Source organism: Rhodnius prolixus, unplaced genomic scaffold (genome assembly GCF_049639745.1).
Source record: "Rhodnius prolixus isolate KJV_2025 unplaced genomic scaffold, Rpr scaffold_6, whole genome shotgun sequence".
Taxonomy (NCBI): domain Eukaryota; kingdom Metazoa; phylum Arthropoda; class Insecta; order Hemiptera; family Reduviidae; genus Rhodnius; species Rhodnius prolixus.
In genome coordinates, this window is record NW_027411634.1 from 18,617,347 (window position 1) to 18,642,638 (window position 25,292).

The 25,292-nt window shown below is 29.3% G+C and overlaps 2 protein-coding genes and 2 long non-coding RNA genes across 5 annotated transcripts in view; 3 read left to right on the top strand and 1 right to left on the bottom strand.

Moving 5' to 3' along the window:
* Positions 1–10,014, top strand: part of Brf (Brf RNA polymerase III subunit) — a 40,071-nt gene extending 30,057 nt beyond the window's left edge. Inside the window, exons 10-14 of one of the 2 annotated variants that reach the window (XM_074141100.1) lie at positions 1,356–1,595; positions 1,780–1,890; positions 1,994–2,135; positions 3,070–3,236; positions 3,325–5,995. In XM_074141100.1, the coding sequence (XP_073997201.1) occupies positions 1,356–1,595; positions 1,780–1,890; positions 1,994–2,135; positions 3,070–3,236; positions 3,325–3,386 (722 nt within the window). In that variant the 3' untranslated portion in view covers positions 3,387–5,995. Of the gene's footprint in view, positions 1–1,355; positions 1,596–1,779; positions 1,891–1,993; positions 2,136–3,069; positions 3,237–3,324; positions 5,996–7,991 lie in introns of those variants that run through there. The other variant, XM_074141099.1, reaches the window with a different exon arrangement.
* The window catches only part of LOC141460780 (uncharacterized), a 37,641-nt gene continuing 15,808 nt past the window's right edge, over positions 3,460–25,292 (bottom strand). Inside the window, exon 2 of the mRNA XM_074141088.1 lies at positions 3,460–3,595. The gene's annotated coding sequence lies outside the window, so the exon portion shown is untranslated. The remainder of the gene's footprint in view (positions 3,596–25,292) is intronic.
* Positions 12,474–14,910, top strand: LOC141460806 (uncharacterized). Its single transcript, XR_012462376.1, has 3 exons — positions 12,474–12,965; positions 13,954–14,040; positions 14,305–14,910. It is a non-coding gene; the product is annotated as an uncharacterized lncRNA (long non-coding RNA).
* Positions 17,177–20,038, top strand: LOC141460808 (uncharacterized). The gene is made up of 2 exons (XR_012462378.1): positions 17,177–17,369; positions 19,817–20,038. It is a non-coding gene; the product is annotated as an uncharacterized lncRNA (long non-coding RNA).

The window sequence follows — 25,292 nt, forward strand, 5'->3', positions numbered from 1 at the left end:
TATAATAACAATAATAATAATAATAATAATATCTTTTATTATAATGAATTTAAATTCACAAAATAGAATACAAATAAATAAAAGACAATACTCTCTGGTGTTAAACACCATCAGAGGACTTGAATCAAAAAAACAATAAAACGAAATAGAAAAAAATAAATGAATACAAATAAAAAGGTGGCTTTGCACTAAAAACAATATAAATGCAAAATAAAAACAGTATAAAATTAAAAATTGAATTTTAAAATTAAATTATATCTGTATGACCAAGCCAATTTACAATGTTGTATTAACAAATAAAAATTAGCACCATTTAAGTACTTTATAAGCTGTTCTTTAGGTTCTTCAGGCTGGTTTGTTTAAAATATTTGAACCTTATTTCACTGAAGATGGGACAGATCGCCAGAAAGTGAAGTATATCCTCCTGCTCTGATCTATTACATAATGAACAAATTTTAGAACCGCTGGAATAGCGTTTGTAATTTATTTTATAAGAAAGAAAACAATTTTATAGCAAAATGTGAATATTTTTGAAAACAATTACAAATTAATTACAATTTCCACAATTACTTATTTCCTTCAAAGTTGCTGACTGAGAACATTGCCTTATTTTACATTTTACTTCTTCACGTTGGATGGTTGGGCGAGATATTTTTTAAATTTGATGATATTTATTCGCTATCCCATTACATTAGCGAACTACTCAAAGACGAAATATAATAAATTAATTTGTGATATACCTCACATTGCCTAGATTGATATGTATATATTTTACAAAACATAAATTTTGTTAATTTTAATTATTTGTAATGGTAGAAAAATAGTTGCCGGGAAAAATAAAAATATTTATTTTCGTCTATTCTCCTAGTAGTTCCAAATGAACAATTCTCGTTAAATAAGAATGTTAAATGTTTATTAAAATATTAACTTGTCTTTAGCATATGTTGACAAAGTAAAACAAAATAGCTCTTACTGGGATCAGAAAGCAGCTGATGTTAATGTTTTCTTTTTGTCTGAAATTGTACAGAATGTAGATTTATGCTACTTTTATGTGTTTGATAAGTTTTATTAGGCAAAAAATGTTTTAAAGATGAAAAAACTGGTCATCTTATACTGTTTATTAAGAGCATGGGACTGTAAGTGTAATTTAAGAAACAAATAAAAAACGAAATAATTTTTATTTGCCACGAAAGTGAGAATCTCGTGAAAATGTATAGAATTCGATATTTAGAACAAAAGTAATTTGAGCTTTCAAGATTGATCTGAGTATTATGTTCTTCTATTTCTTTTATAAATCATTAATTTCATAAGATATTACTTTGTCATTAATTGTTATTATTATTTATATCTCGAAGGCCCAACTATAGAAAGTATGGGATTGAGAAGAAAAGAAATCGAAGCTGAAGAGGCGTTAGCAGCGTTAAATGAAGGAAATTTCGAAGGTACATTTGAATACAGCACCGCAAATGGAGAATTAGATGTAGCTGGCCTTGATGATGATGAGATTGATAGTTATATTATGAATGAGACAGAATCGCAAAGGAAAGATAATATTTGGACACAGTTGAATGCGGAGTATTTAAAAGCTAAGAAAGGTTAGTGGATATGTAATTTAGAAAATGCAATTTCGTTAAATGTACAAAAATATGGGTTAAAGTATTTAATCTAACGATTATCTTACTTAGAATTTTAGTCATTATATGATTTACGTGTTATTTATTATTCATTTTACTTAATATAATAAATTTAAAAACTAAAAAAGAGTTTTGTTTTAACCAGAGAAGGAAGAAAAACTAAAGAGAGAATTAGAAGAAGGAAAACAGCCCCAAGAGAAGAAAAAGCGGAAAACAACCATTAAGAAGAAAACGACTACACCTGCTAACAGTGCTGGTATTCTGAATTTTAATATATTTTATTTGTTTACTGCAAAAACCTAAATAGATTAATTAACAACAGATAATAACAAGTTTTGTTAATGATTTTTTTCCTATAGGTGAGGCGATAGAGAAGATGTTACAAGAAAAGAAAATTTCAGCAAAAATCAATTATGATGTTTTGAAAAGTTTAAATGTTACATTCAAAGAAATGAAGGATGAAACTGGTTCAATTAATGAAATCGCAAAATTAGTGGACATGTAAGAAAGATTATTTTCATCCATCTTAGGATTATTTAATTTTAACTAAATTAAACATTATTATGTGTAATTATTTATAAAGCAATGGTAATAGAAGGATTAGTTCTTAGAACTATTACTTTAAACTGTATTTTAAATTTATATACATAAATAGTTGAAACAAGACCTTTCGATGAATTCTAATTTTAATAATTGCAAAATGATGTAAATAAATAAAATAATCGTTTGGATGTAATATAAGACAGAACCTATTATATCGACAATTGCATTGGTGTTTTCCTTATCGTTTTCAAATCATGTTTTCATTCATGTGTACATCATACAGATTGCCAATAAATTAGCAACATTTGAAATTTTTGTTGAAGCATTTTGCTAGAAGAATAATAAGTAATGATAATAAACACTTTTAAACTCAAAATTAGAGCAGAATTTTGTTTGGTAAAAGTGGAAGAATATTGCCAATTTGTCATATTTTTTTTAAAAAAAAATTCCAAGCTTTTGACCAAACTCTAAGAAATTTTTAGGACTTATGCTTATTAAAAATTATATATTTTTTTTACATTGTTATATCTAAGGTTAGTGTGTCTTCTGTCCTTATTGGTTAGGTTACCTAGGAACATTTAGAATACTGAAGTTGGCAATATTCTTTTCTTCTTTAGGATTAATGAAACACTCATTAATGAAAAACTTTTTGCTTTTTGTTATAAATTAATAAAATTACTTTGGTTTAGTCGATGATATAATTTACGCTGACAAACCTAGGAAGTTTTTTTTTAATTTTTGATTTTTTTTTTTATTAACATCTTTACTTTTTGCTTTTTTTAGTAGTTTGAATTCTGTTTAGAAATATTATTTTTGCAGCATTTGTTTTTTGATTGTAGTAATACGTTTTCTAAAATTAAATGGCATATTGATAGCTACATTCTTCTTGTAGGAAAGCCGAAATTGTAACAAAAGAAGACATATTAGGAAGTAAACCCGTGGAGGCTTTGAAAACTCCTTCCAAGAAAGCTAATTCTGATTCAAACGTCAAAAGTGCTGGAGTTTCTCTTCCAGTTGATGTAAAGGAGAAAATTGTTGAAGAACAAAGCGTAACTATAGGTAGGGTTATTTTGTATACCTAATAATTATTATCTATATTTATTTATTTATTTATTTTTATTTCTTTATATTTATTTGTTATAAAAAGAGATGAACGAGGAGTTTTTTAAAGAGAAGAGTTACGTTTTCAAAGAAGAGATCTTTTTTTGAGAAAGTAATATACTTAAATATGTACCTGGTTGCTGAGACGGTTATTGGAACCCGAAACCTCTTTAACAAGAAGTTCATTGGAGAGCAGTCATGTTTGAAATTTTGGAAGATTTTCTACAAAACCCAAACCCCTCTGCTTCTTCAACTGGAATCTTAGTTGTAGCAGGGTCTTGTAGTATTGTTTAGCCATCTACCCTTTGTTCTCTAACCTGTGCAAGAGAAATCAAGTTAAGCATTAAAAATCCTTTTTTCCTTTAAAATCAAGTTCAGCTAGATACTTAAAAAAAAGATCATTTTCTTCCATTCATTCTAATCGGCTATAACTTTTAAATACACTCATATTTCTTTGCTAGCTCTGCTACAGATTTAAGCACATAGATGTTGCTGGAGAATATTATGACTTCGTAGCGAAAGGGTGCATCTAAATTCCAGACATTTGTTTCCTTTCTACTACATAACGTGGACATATCATTATTATACGTTTGAGGAGAGGATCTCTTATTGATTCTGTGAAGATACGATCCACAAACCGCGTGGTTCGCTTTTAGCCTGCTTATTGGAAAAAGAATTGTTTAACACTGAACACATAATGAACGTCTATTTATAATTCTGTTCACAATGTTGTAGATTTTAAAGCTAGCTAGAACCAGCACAATTACTGAATTATAAAGATAGAAATAAACATTTTATTGGTACTACACTCATTCTCAACAAATATTTTGTGCATATAGTGCTGGGTTTGAAAAGCAATTCGACCTAGGTAATTGTAAGAACAGCTTGAAATTCAATTTTTTTTAAAAAAGTTATGAAAATTTAGAATCAAAATAAGTTTTTTTGGAAACAGAATTAAGGAAAAATAATCCTATTATTATTTGTGGTATTGCAGAAGAATTTAATGCTTACTGGGGCTAAAGAAACCATGTTACTGTGAAATCATGATCTAGAAAATAAATTAGAACTAAGCTTATTTGCTTTCGACTAACCTGATCTACGGCTAGTCTGATCGTATTTGTAAGGTTAAGGAATATACAAAAAGAAAGAAAAGCGCGTCATACTAAGCTGAAATTAGCCACTTTTCTTACTAAAAGATTATAGGAAAAATGCTTTTGAACTGAAAAGTTCAGTTGTTTTCGAAACTCAAGATTTCACAAGAGTAGAAAGAAAGAGAAGAAAACTGCGGATTTTACAGCTAACTGAGGCCTCAAACGAGAAATATGTGTGGTAAGGTACAAAAGAAAAAGATTTTTATTGTCTTAGGGCGCATCTTTATCAAAAAAACGACTTCTTTCTGATTCAATTTCTACACAAAACAATGGTGTCCTACGGACCAAGTGCGATAAAACGTTTTAAAAAGAGTGTTACTGGAATAAGTTCTTACAACATAAAAAAACAATCAACCAAACTGTTATCGATATTGACCTTGAATGTACATAGTTTGAAGGGCATGAATAAAGATTCAGTTTTGCGTTTGTATTCTAATTTTTTTTAAATCCTTGGTTGAAATGAAAGTTATATAGAAGTACAATGTTTTATTTCAAGAGTTTCATGCTGTAAAACTCATTGTGTTTCTATGTGCAAGGAAAAAAATTAAATTCGAAAGAGTACATATAAAAGAGTACTGTTATGTGGTAAAAGAGACAAGGTATCTCAATTGAAGCAATTTTGAAATAAATTTTAGCGCACTTTTAAATTTTTTATTTTAGGAGGATGTTATTTGAGAATTTAAGAGCAATATACTTTGTCAAAATAGTAAACTTTCTCTTCTTAAGAAAGGTCCCCGAATTTCAGTATCTATTTCTTCCTAATCGAGCTCACAAATTTTCCATAACAGGATTTTTGGACAAAGAGTAACTGAACAAAAAACTCCTATAGATTTGAATTCCCGATAGGCAACAAAGGAAATTTGTTTATCTTATTTATTTTTTAAAATGGTCTTATCAAAATCTTGTCAGTATCTATTTTCAAGTTTAATAATAAACTTCCCGCTACCTTCGGCTTTACTTAGACCGAACACTTTCTTGGAACCCCCACACTAGACTTAAAAGAACAGAACTAACAGACGCTATCGACTACTTAAAAGACTCTTAGACGATAGATCAAAACTCTCTCTACACAACAAAAGACTAATTTATACATCTATTTTAAAACCCATCTGGGCGTATGGAATAGAGCTGTGGGGTTCAACCAAACGCTCCAATCTTCAAAGGATTCAATCTCTACAATCTAAAATACTTCGAACTATTGTACACGCTCCTTTTTATGTCTCCAACTTGACTACACACACTGACCTTAACATTCCTTTTGTCACACAAGTTGCTAAAACAAAATACAGAAAACTCCACTTCAACCTGCAATTTCATATAAATCCTCTAGCTAAAAATCTTTCTTCTAGAACTCTTCCTGACAACCCGACAAGACGCCTTAAGAGACAGTGGCCTCGTGATCTCCTCTCAAGTAAAGAGAGCGACTAATAGCCCATTTTGGAGTGTTACCGCTGGGTAACTTCTCCACTCGTATTCTTCTGTTATTTGTTGTTACTGTTATCACTGTTACTTATACCGCTAACGCGCTGATTGTAGCAAAAAAAAAAAAAAAATAAATAATAATAATATACTTTATATATAATAAGACTATTCAAAAATCATTTTTGATTATATCTTATTTAAGCCATTTAATGAGGACTTGATCATATTCTTCAAATAGATTCTCTAATTTCAATTTATTTTGGGTGGAATGTGATCCACTAACTGCCAACGTTTTTGGTCATAATACCCAAATCCCGCCAATGAAATTTTTCGACTTCCGTGCGAATGAACCTTATTAACTTGTCTAATTTCAATTTTGGATTCCACCATAAAAATAATCCGAATTTCATAATTAACGGCAGTACTTTTTTACTTCTCCCATGCTCTTAAATCGGATTTCAGTTTATCGAAAATTAGTCCCAAAAATTAACGTTTTATTTATTACTATATTAATTGTCTGAAAAAATTTTCAGTCAATACCTTCCAAACGAAGATTTCAATGTTTTGAATACTGTCTTATGCCTGTCTATCGTTTAGTCATTGTCAATTCTACTTAGAATTTTAGGGTTAAAGGTACTTAGGTTAAATTAATTCGGTGAATATTGTAACAGAATTTCTTTGTTTAAGCAGCGAAATAAAAAAAAATTGAAATTTAAAAATCCCAATAGCTCTAAATCAAATATTTGCAGTCTAGCACCATTTAAAAATAAATATTTTAACAGTTGTTATTCATGGATATCTGCTTAAAGTGAAAACGATATTGACAAGGAGAAATGAATGTTACTCACCATCCATTGGTGGCCATTGAACATGTATTTATTATTATTGTGGACCAAGACGAAGCTGTTTGAGCTTATAAATTTACAGCTGCAAAACAATCGAGTATATGCTAAAAAATCCATTTCTGTACTTGTGGCTCCTAGATTCAATTCCTAATCCAAATAATGACTTTTAGACATTAATCTTCTCAAGAGGAAACAGTCGAAGTCTTTTCCTGCCCGAATATCCTAAACAATCCATTATAAGATTAGTGGGTACCCTTCTTACATCTCACAAACTCTAAATGGGATCCTAATAAGATTTTATCTTCAATTAGCTATCTTAGAATTTGGCCGTAGATGATACAGAATCCCTTTGGAGATCTATCTGGACCCCAATCAGCATTTTAGACCTCTGACAATGCGCTGAACTCATCCACAAATATGACGCAGTCAAGTAATCTATCTCTGCAATCTAGACAGATATATATGTAAAGACTTCTTCAGCAGGTTCAGATTCTGTAAAGGGAAGAGAAGCGCCTATTTTTTTTAAACAAATAAACCTAATTTTTGAAATAGTCTATTCTTGGAACCTGGAGAAGAACATTCTTAACAGAGAATATCTCCTTCAATAATAATAATAATTATTATATATTATTAAATCTTTCTGAAAGAATATTGTTGACAATTGTTATTCAATTCCCAAAAAAACCTGCCTGTAGAATAGAACGCTGCACCAGACCTTCTTTCTAATACAGAATCAACAGAGGAAACTACCTGTGATACCTAGCAGGTCTCCTACCATCTTGCTTTAAACCTTAGTGGTTCCTTATTAACCTATTAACTGTTTTAGATCTTAATTTCTGTGTTTGTTTGAGACGTAAATAATTGGTGTAAAGGATTAGGTGACATGTATTAGACAAATATTAAATTGAATTTATTGAATTTTTTTCCTTCGACAGATTTACCTTTATCTGAAATTTCCTTATTATAATGGTATTTAGCATAAAAATAATCCTTAAAAGTCTAAAAAATATCAATCCTTAGAACATAGATATGTAAAATCAGTACTTCTAATGCTTCGTTTTAATATTTTTTTCATAATTCCCAATCATTTTCAAGCTAATCAATCCCTGACAGCATTCCTAATAAGATGTACACTAGTCCGTATTTCGATAGTATCATGTAGCTTTTGCTTCTTTTACTTATCTCTGAGAGTTTTTTACCTTATTAATATTTAAATTATGTTACAATACTTACATGTTCTCTTTGAACTCTTATTATAAGTGAAAATATTAAATTTATACTTGTTATTTTTAAAGTGGACGACGAGGATGTGGATGAAGATGATGAAGAAATAGACGAAAGTGCGGGTGGTAATGAAATGATGTCAGTGGCCCAGATGTTAAGTAAACATCATGGTGAAGATGATGGTTATTATAACGACTATGAAGATGATGATGATTATTAAATAATTAAGTTTTATTTTATTTTAATTTCACTAAGAATGTTTATTGTATTTCTTAATTGCTTTAAAACATTTTTTAATTTAAAAATAAAAAAAATAGCAATGTTTATATACAAATATTTGTTACAATTTTGTAATTTATTTTTTTACTTTATTTATTTTGTTTTGTTAAAAATTAATTATTTTTATATAATTACGCAAATAACGCTCAGATATATGGAATACTATTAGAATTAATCAAACTATCTTTACAATATTTATGTAATAGTTTCCCTTAAGGTGAATATTTAGAAAACCATTCCAAATATTTCCATATAAGAATTCAATAATTCCTAGATTCTCTTTTGTAAAGTTTGGTAATCTTTCACTAATACCACTGTGCATTTTATTTTTTATTTCTGTAAACTTATAAATAACTATTATCGCTCTATGAGCTTATTAATTTAAGCGGATTTATGTTTTTAAATTTTTCAATATGGTTGATTAGCTCTCTCGGAATTAGAAACATTTCATTCCCAAAATATGCGAAAGGAATATAAAAATGGCCTTATATTTTTAAACCTCAAAGATCTAATTTATTTGTTCGTTTTTAGTTTTTGTATCGTACATTATCCGAATGATTGGTAGCATGAAAGAAAACAAAAATGAACGTTTTTTTTTTCTTATGAGACTTAATTTTTTTCAGATTTTAATGATAGAAATTTTGATTTTTTAAAATTTATAGTTTATGATTTTTAAAATTTGAAATTAGAATCTATAAACATTTTACTAATTTATCAGCCTTTTTGACCAATTTAGACACTAGTAGAGAAGGAATGAATATCAAATCAAACTGGAAGTCCGTGTTTCAAGGTTTTTCATAATTGCTTTGTTTAATGTTAATAAAAACAATGCTGCCTAGATAAAAAACGTCCAGAACTCGGAATAATGCATGAAAATAACTTAAGATAAAAAATTAAACTTACGCTAGGACCGTAATTGTTCAGATCTAGTTTGATCTACCCAACTATATTTGTATGTAACAATTTTTATAGAATGCTGTTTTCTACTTATTTTTTTTAATATCAGTATTAATTTTTACATTCTCTTACTCATAATAAGAGAGGTTATTGCGATCGTTCAGATTTTCCACCGGAGATATGAGTTTTGTAGTCACTTGTGCCCGAAAAAAATAGTTTTTAGAAATTGGTTTGTGGTATATGTGTGTAGACAAAAATAGAAAATGGCGTAAGTACAAATGGTGTAAGTACAAATTTGTTATTTCGACTTGTAGTCATTCGACAGTAAGCTTAAAGACAGAATCATCTAACCTACCTAACACATAAATAGCTTCTTTACAAGAAACGATTTTTTTTTTAATTAGGTTTTTTCTTGAAAACTTCCCGGAGGTTTTTTTTTTAAACTTGGTATTTCTCATGCGTACATGTACTTTTATTTAAAATATTTTCCAAGGAAAACCCTGTTTAAGACAGTTCTGGGCGAGTAGATAGGGATTAAACTTTCAGACATCATATCCGAAGTAAATGAATTAGGGAGATAGGATCTTTTTCTAAAAATTTTGAAACATTTATATCAAAACATAATTTCATAAGAACGAGAAATAATAGTATTATATTAAGTGTCTTGCTCAATGCTTGACTTTCCCTATTTCTGTCATAATTAAAAGGAGATTTTTAAACCTATCCCAGCTATCCCAGTTTAAAAAATAAAAGATGAATAATATAACATTTAAGAATTAAGTAAATGTAAACAAATGTAATGGATATATTCTTTTGTCTGCAAAATGATAATAAATTCTCAAAACACCGCAGCTTCTGCAAATTTGAATTTCAAATAATTCAAGTCAATTTCTTTTAAAGTGCTTACATTATTTATATCTCCTTAACAAAAACTTACAGTTTAAAAAGTTAAGTATAAGGGTTGATTAAACGCCAAAAGGTACACAAATCAGCAAGTACCCAACATTTCATTCAAGCTTAGTTGATATAATTTAAGTAATTTTGCTGCATTAACTTTTCCTTCACATTTTTTAGAATTTATTAGATGTCACAGACCCTTATGCTGGCCAGTTCGTTCATAATATTATTTGGTTATACTTATGATAAAATGTATATTATATCTTCGTTTTTAAATAGGTACTTTATTTTAACTCTATTCCAAATAATTATTATTCTTCTGATTTATCTTTAATATGCCCTTTATTCTGAAGTTGTCACATCTTATACATGCATGTTAAAGTAGAAAAAGACAAAGTTAGAGTCGGCTACTGTTTAAATTTGAATCACGGAGGATTTAAAACAATATTTCAGACTTGAATTCGTCTTACCGAAATATTCGTGAGCACAAATAACACACAGTTAATAACAAGTAGATTATTCAACAATTATTCATTTCTCAATTGTAATTTAATTTTACTTACAGTAAAATACTGGAATAATTATCTGTCCTAAAAGTATGCAATACTTATTTATTTTATATTACATAACATATATATAACATTGTGAGAAGAACAGCTACATTGAGAGTGTGATTGAAGAAAACTATATTATTTTCTATAAAGGCAGATAATTATTACCTATTATTATAAACGTTTGACTACTACATAAAGTAACAATTACTTTAATCGAAGAATGAACTTAAACAGACGATTTTTATTAAAAATAAAATAATCGAAATCATTGATGTATGTTGGTGTAAGCATTTTTTTAAAAAAGTTTTTAAATTTTGTAGCCTCGTAATTTTTTTTATTTTTTATAACGTTTTCTTTTTAACCTGTAATTAATAGTTTGATTATTATAGATTAATAGATATTACAGTCAATCTACAGTGCTACTTGAACAAATTTTTTGTAGATGAAAATGGCCAGCATAAGGTTCTGTGACATCTAATAAATTCTAAAAAATGTGAAGGAAAAGTTAATGCAGCAAAATTACTTAAATTATATCAACTAAGCTTGAATGAAATGTTGGGTACTTGCTGATTTGTGTACCTTTTGGCGTTTAATCAACCCTTATACTTAACTTTTTAAACTGTAAGTTTTTGTTAAGGAGATTTTTGTACCTTTTGGATAGATTTTCATTTTTGTCTATTTTGCTAAGTTACATATCTGCTTTACTGTTTTTTTTAAATTTGGAATAAGCAATTCTATCATTATAACCTGATAAGGTGTTAAGTAGGAACCGTAACTACCACTGGAGAGATCTTTTTAAAGAATGATTATAGTTGCGGTCCCCAAACCATCCTCAATAACAATTTTTTTGAGAAAGCCTTTTTATATAAAATAGGAAGGTATTTGTACGTAAAAAGCAAATTTAAACTGCGATTTCAGACCTTCCTTTTAAGAGGAGTAAGAAAAATAAACGGGCGATTACAGTACTTCTCCCTAAAAGGCAAAGAGGCAAAGATTTTGAATCGAACGACAATTCATTAATGTAAATAGGTTCACCCATTGATAATTTTAACGATTTCAGTACTTCCTCTTAGTAGGTGTAAGAGCATGATGGCACTTCACAGCCATGTAGAGGAGCTTTAATCACTTCTTCGTGCTAAATTTTATCAAAATCGGACAAAGCGTTATAGAAATATTGGTAATAATAGTTTTAGAAACGGCCTTACTTGGGTGGGGCAAACTCCCCTCCATATGAGGCGTAGCGACGAGACTTTTAAAGTGCAAATCTGTACAAAATTTCGATTCGAATGACACTTCATTCATGAAAATCAGTTCACTTGTCGATAATTTGAAACGATTGCTATACTTCCCCTTAACTAGTGTAAGAGCAGATCGCCGCTTTAATGTTACGTAGGGGAGCCCTAACTCTATCATCCTACCAAATTTTATTAAAATCGGGCTAAGATTTACAGAGTAATTAGTAATAATAATTTTGAAGGGGGCCTTACATAAAGGGGGCTAACTCCTCTCTAATTCGGTGTACAGCGTCGAGACCCCCAAAAGGCACATCTACATAAAATTCCGAATCGAATGTCACCTCATTCATGAAAATCGGTTCTCGCGTTTAGGCGCTACGTAGTTTACAAAAAAGGTAACAACAACAACAAGAAGAAGAAGAAGAAGAACAACAACAATTTCTGAAAATACCGTTTTTGCTCATTTTCGGCAACTTTTTTCTCGAAATCTATTAGGTCTGGGGGTTGCAAAAAAATTACAGTTATAAAGGAGGGTTTGCCCTATATTTTAAAGAAAATTTGGGAATTTTATCTTTTATAGAAAAAGAGAAAAAAATTGTCAAAGTTGGGTGTTTTTTAACGTTACGCTTTTTCGTGCACTTTTTGACGATCAATCCTTATACAACTGTCCTACCGGACAGTTTTAATTACAAGCGAGAAAAAAGATTTTGTAGTTTTTGGAAAGCAATGAAACTATTACGAACATTATTGATGTATTGTGAGTAGTGTTGCATGTAATAATCTCCTTAATTATTTCGATTAATGGTAAATATATTTATAATAATTTACAGTTTCTATATAATTTTTTATTTTCCCCAATAATCCTATTTTATTGACAATTCGAGTGTTTCCAATCCTACTAGAAAGATAATTTATGCTAGATGATATTCACTATTGTATTAATTTAAGTCACACAAAATCTGTGGTCATTTGTACATGGAGCTTTTCCTGAACTAAGATGCAATTCCTTGTTGATGTTAGGGAATATGTTTCAGAAGTTACTGTTGACTCTAAAGAGAAGATTCTATGGCCAAATTTTGTACTATACGCCACTAATGGCTCTGAAATACCCACATTTGGTGTGGAAAACCTTAAGTAAGAGTTAGGATGCAGAAGAGAATTTAAATGATCTTTTATAAGCTCGGTAAGGATATTATACTAAGTGCTGATTTCCTAAGGCACATCAATGTATTAAATGATAATATGAAATTTAAACAATTTAGCGGGATCTCTGTTTACAAAGACGTCATTACCACAATTTATTTCAGTACAAAACAAATTCATAGATGTTTTATAACAATATCCATACTAACAAGCCAAATGTTTGCCTAGTAATATTAAACAAAGTTCACATTTTATAGACACAGTTGTGAACAGATAAATCCATTTTACTATAGACCTAAACAATTAGATACAAGTCATCAAAAAAATAATTTCAATTAATTTTGGAATAGAATAATATTTCCATCTAATTCTCAAGGTACCTTACATTCTAGCGAAGACATTCTCAATCTTACTTTCAGAAAGTATTCGACCAAATATCATAGGCTTGTTAGAATTGAAGATTTTTTGCTGCATTACAAAATAAAATCCTAAAGTATACTTACGGATTTCAGAAGCAGAAAGAGTCAAACCAAAAACTGCTTTTATACAACCACCTGATTGTTCTAATTTAACGCACCGTTTGGTGCTAAAATTCTCCAAGTACCTTTTGAAGATTTACAAATTAAGTTGTAGGATTCACTTTCATAACTTAATTAGCTTCATCTTCTAAAGAAGATTGCAGACGTCGTCCTCCACATTTTTTTTTTTAAATATCGGACAAATTGAGACTTCGAGTAAAAACAGATAATTTCCTGGTTACCAGGCCCAAACCTTTTCCCCAAAAAGTTAAAGCTATAATGAAATACAAGCTTACAGAGACTGTACACGAATTTAGGACTTCTCTAGGGATGATCAACTTCTATAGGAGATTTTTAAAAAAATGCAATAGAAAAACATTGTATGAATATCTGAAGGGCACAAAGAAGAAAGATTAATGGACCTCTGGCAAAGTATCGCAGCATTTGAAAAAAGGCAAATTAGACCTCGATGAAATATCCATGCATTCTCATGCTGTTTTCCTGTTTCAGAAATCGATGCTAGTTATAACTGGAAGTGTATATATGAGAATAGAAGTGATATCCTTCTAAAATGTTATTGTGTGTAAGCTGGCCAATGTTAGTAAGAAATGAATATTTTTAAACAATCATACATCTTTTGGAAGAAAAAAATCCACAAATTTAAATATAAAAATCGCATTTAAGTATAGGAACAAAAAGACATCACCTATCAACACTCCCATTAATTTTAGTCGAGCTTTTAAAAAAAATAAATGAATAGCACATAGAAATAATCAAAGTCTGAATAAATACTAATTAATGAAGTAGTTGTCAATAAGTAAAACTAAAAATTTATTTCAGTTTCAATTAATTTTTTTTTAGGACTAATAGCCCATAATTTTGATGATAATGAAGTGCTTCGTCTTCTTTTATTTTATTTTTTTCAAAAACGCAAGTTATTCCGTAACTGGGCAATTTTCTAGAGTATCCAAAACCAGTACAATTAACTGAAAAGTCATACATTTACATCGTTAACCCCAAAACAACTACATTAGAGAAAATAAGTTAAAAATTTTATAAATATTTGTAAGATGATGATTATATAATAAAAAGTTTTAATGTGTACGATATTTTAAAATAATCATAGTGTCTAAACGCTTACTTCCTGTTTATATGGATGTGTTAGGAAAGACTTCAAAATACGCTTCTCTGCCCATAGGTCAATACTTTTATTCATCTCTTTTAACTTTCGCAAATAGAAATCTATTTGATCCTAATCATCAGTTTAAGTGAAAACCTCTATAGTGTAGAAACTAGAAAATACGTATTCTTTCAGTATGATTAAAAATGACTCATGAATTGGGAGTATCTGCTATCAGACCACCCTTACTTATATCCTGTGGTATAGAAAAATTATTGCTTGAACTTTTGTTCGAAAAGGAGGGTTGCAACTTTCAGTTGTAACTTATTTTCGAAATTAATAAAATAAAAGGTTATTCATTTAAAAAGCATCTCGCAAAATATTTAATTTTAATACTGTTTACTGGAGCTTCTGTAGTTCTAAATTTTCTCTAAGATGACCATGATATTCAGCACTTTAAAATATAGCTCCAGATTGAAATTGTTGACTTTAATAATGACAAGTGGATCAAAAGTACTTTCTTTTTTTTGTGACATTAATTCATTTCAATGTTTACATTTAATAAATATTGTTTTAAAAACAATTATTTAAATATTGAAACAATCTTTTTTAAAGTTATTTTTGTCATTTTTGTAAAATATTTATTTTTCGCAGGTGCTGGCCTTGGTAAATTATCAATATTCACATTACAAGTTTCTCATGGAAAAATTTTGTTTTAATGATCAGTTAATGTTATCACCATGAGATACCGAAATCATTTTATCGCTTCATGCAAGATTTTTCAAATAAGGCTAGAATTTATAGCAGGATATTATTATTAGTTTTGAATTTGTTTGAACATTATTGAGGAGTTCCTAAAATTTATCTGAATCATAGATTTTCCTTAAACATGAAATATTTATTGAATTTAAAATATTTCTCTTCATAACGGTGATGGATATTATTAAATCTGCTGACATATATGAGGATTCAGAATTTTTCTAAATTAATAATAAAGAAGAAATTTATTATATTGGTGGAGAAACAATAAATTATACTAGAGCCGGTACCTTAGAAGTAATACACATATAATAAGAGTAAGGTCAAAGGGGAGTTTAAATTCTTATCAGAAAATATAAATTCTATAATAAAATTTTCTTAACAGCTGCTAAAAACAAGACTTCAAGTGAAAACTTGAATAGTTGTCATAATTGCAATATTAAAACAATTCCAATAACTATAAGCACCTTTTTGCTTTAAATATCATAATCCTCTCCTGCCTTTTATATTTGAAACATTTTGGGAATTTTAGAAGAACTTACTACCCAAATTCAGTATGATACACTAATATAATTAGTATTAATGTCCTTTTACTTCATTGTTGGAACACTTCCAATGAATCCAGAAAGTTCTGTTCCTAACCTGTTAACTATGCAGGTAATTAAGAAAGGCTCCGGAGATGAGAAGGCGTCAGAAGATGGGGATAACAACTCGCTGGTGCCAAAACAGCTCTACTTCCAATGTTCTTGCAGAAATGCCTATCGTTCTCAAAGCCTAACAAAGTTCTGGAAGAGTAGGGAGTTGGAAGGTAGGGATAATTATTACGCTGCCTCCTCCAAATGTTTTCGGGATTGATCTATTATTTCACCTCATAAATAAAAAAAGTGTATGATTGAGGAGCTCCTCAATTTCGGCTGAGGGAAGGCCAGCTTGTACCTAACGTTAAAAATTAATAATAACACTTTCAGAAAATGTTTTTTAAAAGAAATTAGGTTTAAACTTTTGCAGTTAGTATTTGAAGATTATAGCCAATTCTTCTTCAAAAACATTCCTAAAAATTTTGCTTTAAAATCGATTGTCCTATTTACCAGTCTCTACTCTAACTTGTAATTCCTGCAATGTTTACAATATATTTGATATTATGTTGGTGATTAAACAGTAAATTATACTAGAGCCAGTACCTTAGAAGTAATCCTTATATAAGAGTTTACTGAAGCACTATAGCAATGAATTTTCTTGTAAAACGTTTCAAATAAAGTGGCGAAATTCAGGCGAGTAAGTTGTGAACAATGTTAAAAAAAAATGTAGTTGGATTCAAGAAAAACTAAATAATGCATTCAGTTAAGTTGCACTTCGATTAAACCAATTTCTGCCAAAACCTAACAGAAGTTCATTAGCATCGAAACTTAATGTGACATTTTGTTTTTGACACGTGCTCTTCACATTGATCCAAATAGATCACGAGCGAAACATTTTTTTTCTCATGCAGGTTGATTAAAAATAATTCGATTTCTTTTCCCTGTTAAAATAAATTGAAAATTTATGACCTGATCGCAAGATGATTATTATTAGGAGAGTAAAAAAATAAATATATAAGAATTAATTGAAACAGTAGATTAGTTAAGGAACTATTTGAAACATAAGAACCTTGAAAGTGCCTTCTAGAACCTGATAGTCATTATTTTAATATCATGACATAAAAGAGACCTTAAATGCCTTAATTAACGCTAAATAACTAATAATTTATTTAACCTTTAGTATTTGTTTTCATTTAGTTAAAACCTGCAATTGTTGCAGTTATTTTACTTAACTGTCTGTTCTAGTATTGTAGAAACTCACATATTATTTGTTTAAGTTTAATGAAATTTTCTTAATAGTAGTAATTATTTATGTCTTATATAAAATTAATTGGGAAAGTAATAATAATTATAACGAAAAGAAAAACTATAGTTCCAGTTGAAGTTCTTTATTTTGGTGAATTTGAATACAAATAAAAAGTCTGATGGGAACTCGCACAAGACTTTTTTCTAATGCTACTAAAATAAATGTAAATATTATTTTTGTAATTATTAATACTATTTTTTCTCTAAACATTTAGTTTCGCTCAAATAAAAGCTAACTGGTTGAGGTAAAGATTCTATTTGCTCGTATAATTCGTCATTTAATCCAGCCGTCAAGACTAGGTCACTCAAGTACAGTACTACTTGTAATAGTAGATTCTTAAAACATATCATAAAAATTACTTTTTTTTTTAGATAAAAAAAATAAATAAATGAAATAGGTATAATTTTGGTGGATGAATAAAAAGTAGTATGTATGAAGTTTTAATAAAATTGATGCAGACCTTTTTACGGAAATTCTGAGCAAATCAATTTTGTAAGATCGTAGTTCTGTTGATAGAGTTTTCTCAGACTTAGAGCTGCAGCAATTAAAAATGATAATTTATATTTTATACGGCAAAGGAGAGCAAAATCTAACTCTACTTTCCGTAGAGCAGGCCTACAGAGACAGGTTTTAGGTTTTTTTTCTTGCCAGGATCGATGAATTTATCAATCTCTCTCACTACATCTGGCTGAGAAAAAGAAAAAACTCAAATCTGCAAAATCGCAATTGTTTCTGTTACTAGTAAAGAAAGAGAATGTAAAAAACTTGTTAATTTGTATGTAATATTGTAAATTTTCTTCATAATTCGTTGCATTATCATTAAATTGCTACATCATTGCGATATAAAACCTATAAGTGGACATTTAATAATGTAAGCCCCTAAAAAAAGAGCACTTACTTCAGTTGATTAGATAGGTTTTGTAATTATTTTATTTATTTATTTATTATTTATGGGAGCAATTGACCTTTTTTTATCAACATAAGAATATAAAATGTAAACAATAAAATGAAAATTCCATAATTCAAAATATACAAAATAATCATAAAAATAGAGGCGGTATTGGTGTAGTGTTCATGAAGCGTAGATTTGCCAGTTGGAATTCTGCGTGGACCACCTACTTCTTATTTATTAGAAAGTATACGCTTCCGCCCTTGTCCGCGGCCTAATTGGTTGTTGGAAGTCAATTCTAAAAAAATAGGCGATTACCTTCATATTATATCTAAACAATAGATAAATATATAATAAATTATCAGTGATCAATGAATAAAAAAATTCTAATAAAATTAATAAAGCAGTAATTAAAACAAAAGGAATGACAACATTGGCTCTAATAAACTATTGGGCAGCGTTAAACATAAGCGCAGAACCCTCTGCTAGCTATGATCTCGTTAATATATTCCTCTTTTCTACCATTTCATATTTCTGCAATCTTTTAACATGCCTGAACCACATTATTTTCATGTTTGTCCAGGACTATGAACTTTGTTTAGACATTTCTCCTTATCTCCGAATTTCTTCTTCTCCACAAATCCTTGCGGCTAACCTTTTTTATCCTCAATTATTAATTTACTATTCCTGTACTTTTCTATGAACTACAAGTAGTTAAAGCTAATCAATTTTTCCAGTGACTAACCATCGATTTTACATTCATTACTTGGGGACGCAGTCATATACTTAGTCTTGCCTTGGTGTGTAAGTTCCCACTTTATTTTCAGTCTTCAACTTGGTATATAATATTTATATCTTTTCCAACCTTGGCATCAAAACTTGTTATCTACAAAAAGTAGATTAAACAAAAAGAGAAATTTCTTTCTAAAATGGAAATTACACACCTTCATGTTCACGGATAGATCAATTCCCTAAAAATTAAAAAGTAAAGATATAAAAATAAAAGTCCAAGATAACAGGAAAAAAATTAAGATCCAAGAAATCATTAAAAATGTTTAAAATAATGTTTTATTCCCTTCAAATAATTGTGAAAAATATCAAATAGCGTTTGATTTGTCTTATTTATTTGAGATACTCCAGAGTGTTTATAAATAATTAAATTTTGAACGAGAAAGATTAAAGATAAGTGTACTTTTTTTTGAAGAGTATTGATACATTAAAATTAATAGTAGTTCGGAACTCTTTATTGCAATGTAAATTACTTTGGAAACAAACATTACATGCAATGCACGTCTAACAGATAATTTAGAAATCTGTACTGTGAGCCTTACATCATCAACATAATTATCCTTATAGGAAGAGCATAGTTTAAACTTAATATACTTTATTCATTTTATTTTGAACTGTTTCTGTCCTTGATATATGTTTAAAATTATAAGTAGATGAAATACAGGATCCATATTCTAAAATATTTCTGATATTTGAAAAGATATAAAACTTATTAGGCCATTAATATTATTTAAATCTTACATTTTTCGAAATTCATTTACTGAACATAATTTTCTCTTTGCGGGGAAACAATAATTTAAAAATAGAATTGGAATTTTTCATTTACAAATTTAAATTGATGAACGGACAGATTCTAATGATAATGAATAATGGTAATTTTACAAATTTTCAATAAGGCATTATACATTACAAGGTCATTGTATTTTAAACAGGTCATGGTCATAAATTTTAAAATTCACTCGAGAGGGCGATTGTTGGACTTACGAATGTTAATAAAGCTGAAAGCACAGTGTATGTCTGCAGGCAATTTTCAAAAACAGACTGCCTTTCTCCTCTCTACAAAGAAGTGTTCCCATTCATGAAGACAAACAATGAAATATGTGAAATATAAAGAAGATAATTCATTTGTTTTAATAAACAGTTTTTCTACTTAAGGCGTTTCGTTTCATTAGCATTATTATGGTTACATAATGTATTGATTACCCAAACATGAAGGTGTGTGTGTTACTCCAAACTAACAGGATTTTGCAAAGGTCTTAGCGTTTTTACTTTTTCTTATTTTCGTAGGAATGAATGTTCTGTAGTTGTGTACATTTTCAAATCAGCAAATCTTGCAATATGATTTAATCATGTATATTAGTGTGACCGCGAGAAGTACCTGCGGGCTCAATGAATCAAAAGCTATGTACAATCACAAAATATAGTTATAGTACTTTTGCTTAATGAGGAAAGAGAAATAAATATGCTAATGGATAATGATTCTCGGATGATTTCTTTGAATGTTTAAACAATTAGAAAATGTTTTCTTTCTATTATTCTGACCATTTTCGCATTTTCCGTCATCAGAGATGAGATTAATTTGTACAATTTGAAGACATCACAAAGTGGCAGAAACTTTAAAAGTGAAAAAAAAAAGTTCTACAAAAACTTAGTGAACCAAACTTTTATGATGGATGAAAATCCGAAATCTGCCAGAATTTAAAAAATTTGATAAAACGACTTATTCTTCCGGTAATTGTTATAATTGGTAAATTTTTGCCAAGTATTAATATTTTATAATCGTAATTGCAGTAGCAATCTTTCTTTATTATATAAACGAAAAAAATATATTAAGAATGGCAGAAACATTAATGACAATGGTTTGCAAAACGTCTGTCAGAAGAAATCTTTTAAATAAAAATACAATACTAAAATGACTTTAAAAAAAATTGTGCAAGCTAGAAAATTATTAAAACTCCAAAACAAAAATCTTATGCACAAACAAATAAATAACAACCGCACCTACTTTTTTCAAGTGAAAAAAAGAAAAGTTAACTTTTTTATATAACTTGTTTTTAATAAAACGAAAGCAGGAAAGCGATTTTCCATCATTGAATGTTTGAGATAAGGAAATCATGTTAGGTAAACAATTTTAATTATTAAAAAATTAAATTCTTTAACATGAAAACATCCATATTTTTATGCTACCTTTACTTACGGTAATCTATTTCGAACTTTTTAATAAACGGAAAACTTCTTCTTCTGGAAGAGTTTCAAAATACATATGTGACTCTTAACACTTTCAATATAGTGCATTTTATGCACCAGCAATAAAACAGTATCTTCATCAGTATTTTATTTCCAAAAATCAGCGTTTACATTTAATATTTTGTAACCATCTGAAATTTAAATTAAGTGAATCAAGTTTTAAACTTTCATGTAGTAAGTGAAAGGTTGGTCACGAATAAATAAGTCTTGTTTCTGGTAACAATCAATTTTAACTTGTTAAATTAAAAGGAAATGCAACGCCCTCGACACCTAATTGGTAGTTAGGTAGTCAAACTCTGTCTGAATAGTAAGCGATTACTTCACTATTCTTTTACATAGGTTGTTTCAACTGCAGAGAGTTTTTCATTTAAGCGTGATTTTAAAGATTAAATTTAAGGATTAATTAAACCCCAAATATTTAATCCTTTATAATTAGAATTCCTATATTCATTCCTTTAATAGTCCAAGATCCAATTCTCGACAGTTTGCTTGCTACCTTCTTTGCTAAACACCACAATCTTAGATTTAGCAAGATTAATATTTAGATCCCAATCTTGGCAATAGGCTTGCAATTGATCAATCAATCTCTGCAATATATGAGTTCGAGGCATGACTTCATCATTAAATTTAAAGAAAATTTGGGAATTTTATCTTTTGTAGAAAAAGAGAAAAAAATTGTCAAAGTTGGGTTGTTTTTCAACCGTCATTTTTTGACGATCAACCCTTATACAATTTAATAACAATAAATTGATGTTAACATTTTATAATGCAATGCCGCCATATCAGCATATCTTGAAGATCATTTAAATAAGAGGTAAAAAAGAAGCTGATTTAACAAGATCCTTGACTCACATCTTTCGTAAAGTTTAACATTCTTGATATGTCCTATCTCCAGATCTCTGCCTGTTTTTTTTTTCAAATATACTAGTTTATCTGAGCATGAAACTCATTCGAAAAAACTATATGAATACTGATCATGAAATGCGGCCTGAAATCTATGAAAATTATGCTTTTTTTTTATGATGTTAAAATTCCCTTTTTGTAACCTAAGAAATCAAACCTCATGGTATTCCTATTTCAAATGTGACGCTGACGCATTATAAATAGAAATATTTCTTTGTGGAAGTTGCTGGGTCATTGGTCTCTAATTAGGTTTGCGAGTAGTATAGTTGGTATTGTTGCTACTAAAGATTATAGAAGGGGTAATAAATAGTAACCTTATACTTTTAAAACGTCAAGTAACGGTAGATTCAGAACAATATCTTATTGTTAAATAATACTTGGAGTATCCCAAGCACAATCAGATCTATTGAAAAAGGGGTATACTTTGAAATTTACAGTTTTAATTGATGGAAAACGCAATTGGTAATTTTTTTTTTTCTGAGACGGTCAATATTTTTTCCTCGTTTAAAGGAACAATTAACTTTATTGAAAACACAATTGAGCAAAAATCTTACCATTTTTATTGTTATTATTATTATTATTTGTAAGCATGTACTTGAACAATACTTGAAGTCAATTTTCGTACTATTTACTTGAAATTCATGTTTCCAATGAGCTGAACTCATACCGTTTTGAAAGCTTATATTTTTAACTATAAAAATAGATATAGAAGGTAGTAGCCATGGATAAAATATAATTTTAGTTTACGACTCCATCTCGCACTTAGATTCTACACTAAAAAAGAGTGGCTTAGATAGAAGGGAATCACTTTGGAAATATATCTCAAATGGTTTCCTAAAGAAGCAATAATTTCTCCACAATTAATGAAAGGAACCAACGTGTGTTTAACTGACCAATGTAATTAATAGAACATGGCCTATTTAAACACTATTTGCAACGGCTGAAACTGTTACAGACGGTACCTTGTAATAGTGAAAGTGTGCAGACACCTGTGTTTTTTAGAGAATTTCTGTTAACTTTGATTTAATTTATCCACATATTTATTGTATCCCTGACCGGTTTCGGAATTTCAACCTTCATCTTAGATTAATCTGTTTGATGTAGAGATTTCAACTTCACTTACGATATCGTAGACTCTAACTAAACTTACTGAGTTAGTAGTGGGTGATGGCAAAGTTAGTGAAGTCAAAAATTTCTATACCGAACTCACTAATCTGTTTTTTAATGCTAAAATACAAAGTTTATTATATCCTAGAGTGCGGATTTTCTCAACAATTATTAATTTCTTAGCTATTAGAGACAAAAAATGATTTTTTAGAGAGTATGGGTGTGTGATTCCTAGGTGGGAACCTATTGTAGTTTATTGACCCATGTTCCGTAATAAACTAAAGCTGCTTTAACTTATAATCTAATTACAACTAATTCTTTTAGAACATGACAGAAAATAAATTTAACACTTACCACTAATGTTACTAAAAATAACAAAAAAAAAAACTAATACTAACAAAAAAACTATAAACAAAAACAATAACACAACGGGTTCGAATCCAGCAGCTGACCCTTAGATTTTCTCTTCCTAGGAGCTTCTTACAGCTCACTGTCCGGTGATGGACAGTGTTGTCTGTAACGAGAGAACACTGTCCGGAGGCCGGCAGTGCACTGGAAAAAGCTTCGGGCGCTAATAACCTCAGCTGTTGATGCGCAAAAAAAAAAAAAAAAAAATTTAGAATATTTATAGTTGGTTAAGGCCAATTTTTCTTAAGAATAAAATAAAGTTTTCGTACAATAATTATTCTTGCACCAACTGAATAAATTCGCAAAATTCAGAACTGAATCAGATACGACCACTTTCGCTCAAATAAAGGACAAACAAAATTTGAGGACTGTTGGTATATCGCCCAAATTTGAGGTGACTGATGTTCGCAGAGGCATGATGGGACAGCTGTTCTAATAAATCTATACAGATTGGTCAGATTCTTCCCATTATAGTCTGTGAAATATAGAATTATAGCCTATAGGGCTAATCACCGACTAATTATTCTGGCGAAAAATTCCATTATGTAATTCCCTGAGTCAGTTAGACTTTCGTCAGCCAGGATGGAATTTGCAAACGATTAGGCACTTTGCAGTAATACATTCAAGATTTAATACGTGCGAAGTATGTTGTCCGCAGGTTTGTTACTTTATGAATCTACATGTCCGTAACAAACTAAACTGTTTAACTATTCAATCAGAGGTAAATAAACAATATGGTGATGTTTTTCAAAAAAGAATGGTGTAGAAGGAATGACTTGTCATTGCTAATATTTACGAATGACGTGCTGTGCGTCTTACTCATTTAGGGATGTCCAGTTTAGCTGAGTATTTCAAGTTGAATTCCGTAAGTAATTATGTGGGAAAAACTGTACCATTGTCATTTCAAAAAGCGTTAGAATCGCCTGAACTTCGAAACATTACTTTCTATAACCAATCCCAAAACTGGTACTAACTTCACTACTAACTTCGGTGATGAAAATTCCACCATAAATAGTGCTAAGATGTTTTATCAGTAATACTTATTTTAAGATTTTCGTAAAGTTCGGAAATAAATAAAATGTACAAATATTTACGTTTCGATATTTTGGTATCTTTACCAATGCATTTTGAAGAGCGCTTAAATATTATGTTTATTGCGATAACAAAATTTACAGTAGTACACTTGTTGACGTTAAAAAATTAAATATTTATTTAACACGCACATCTACATGTCTCAAAAAATATATAAAATACATCAAACGGTATTATTACTCGTTACCTCAAAAATAATTAAGTCAAATTCGTAGAAGAGACAATTTTTTTTTTTGTATTTCAGAGCTTACTCTTAGAACTTTTTTGTGTTTATGTGAAGTTTGAGATTTATTGGATTGGCGGTCAATTTGGAAATATCAAACTTAATTTGCTCAAAATGGTGATGTAACTGTAATAACCTGCTTGCTTGATAGTTTCGTGCGATTAAAATCAGAAAAAACGTAAACGTATGCTGGTTATTGGGCTAAACTTTCGGCCACATCTCACCTCATAATACTTTTCACCTCTCTCGTAATCATATAGATCTCACTTAACTTCTTACAACTTGAAAGCGGCTTTAAGAAGTATTTTTTACACGATTGTTGTTCATTAATTCCATTTATGTGCATTGTGTAATTTAAATCAACTTCTATTTAATACAAAGTCCAGATTGCAAGAAAATCTTACAACATACATTGCGGTAAGAAAATG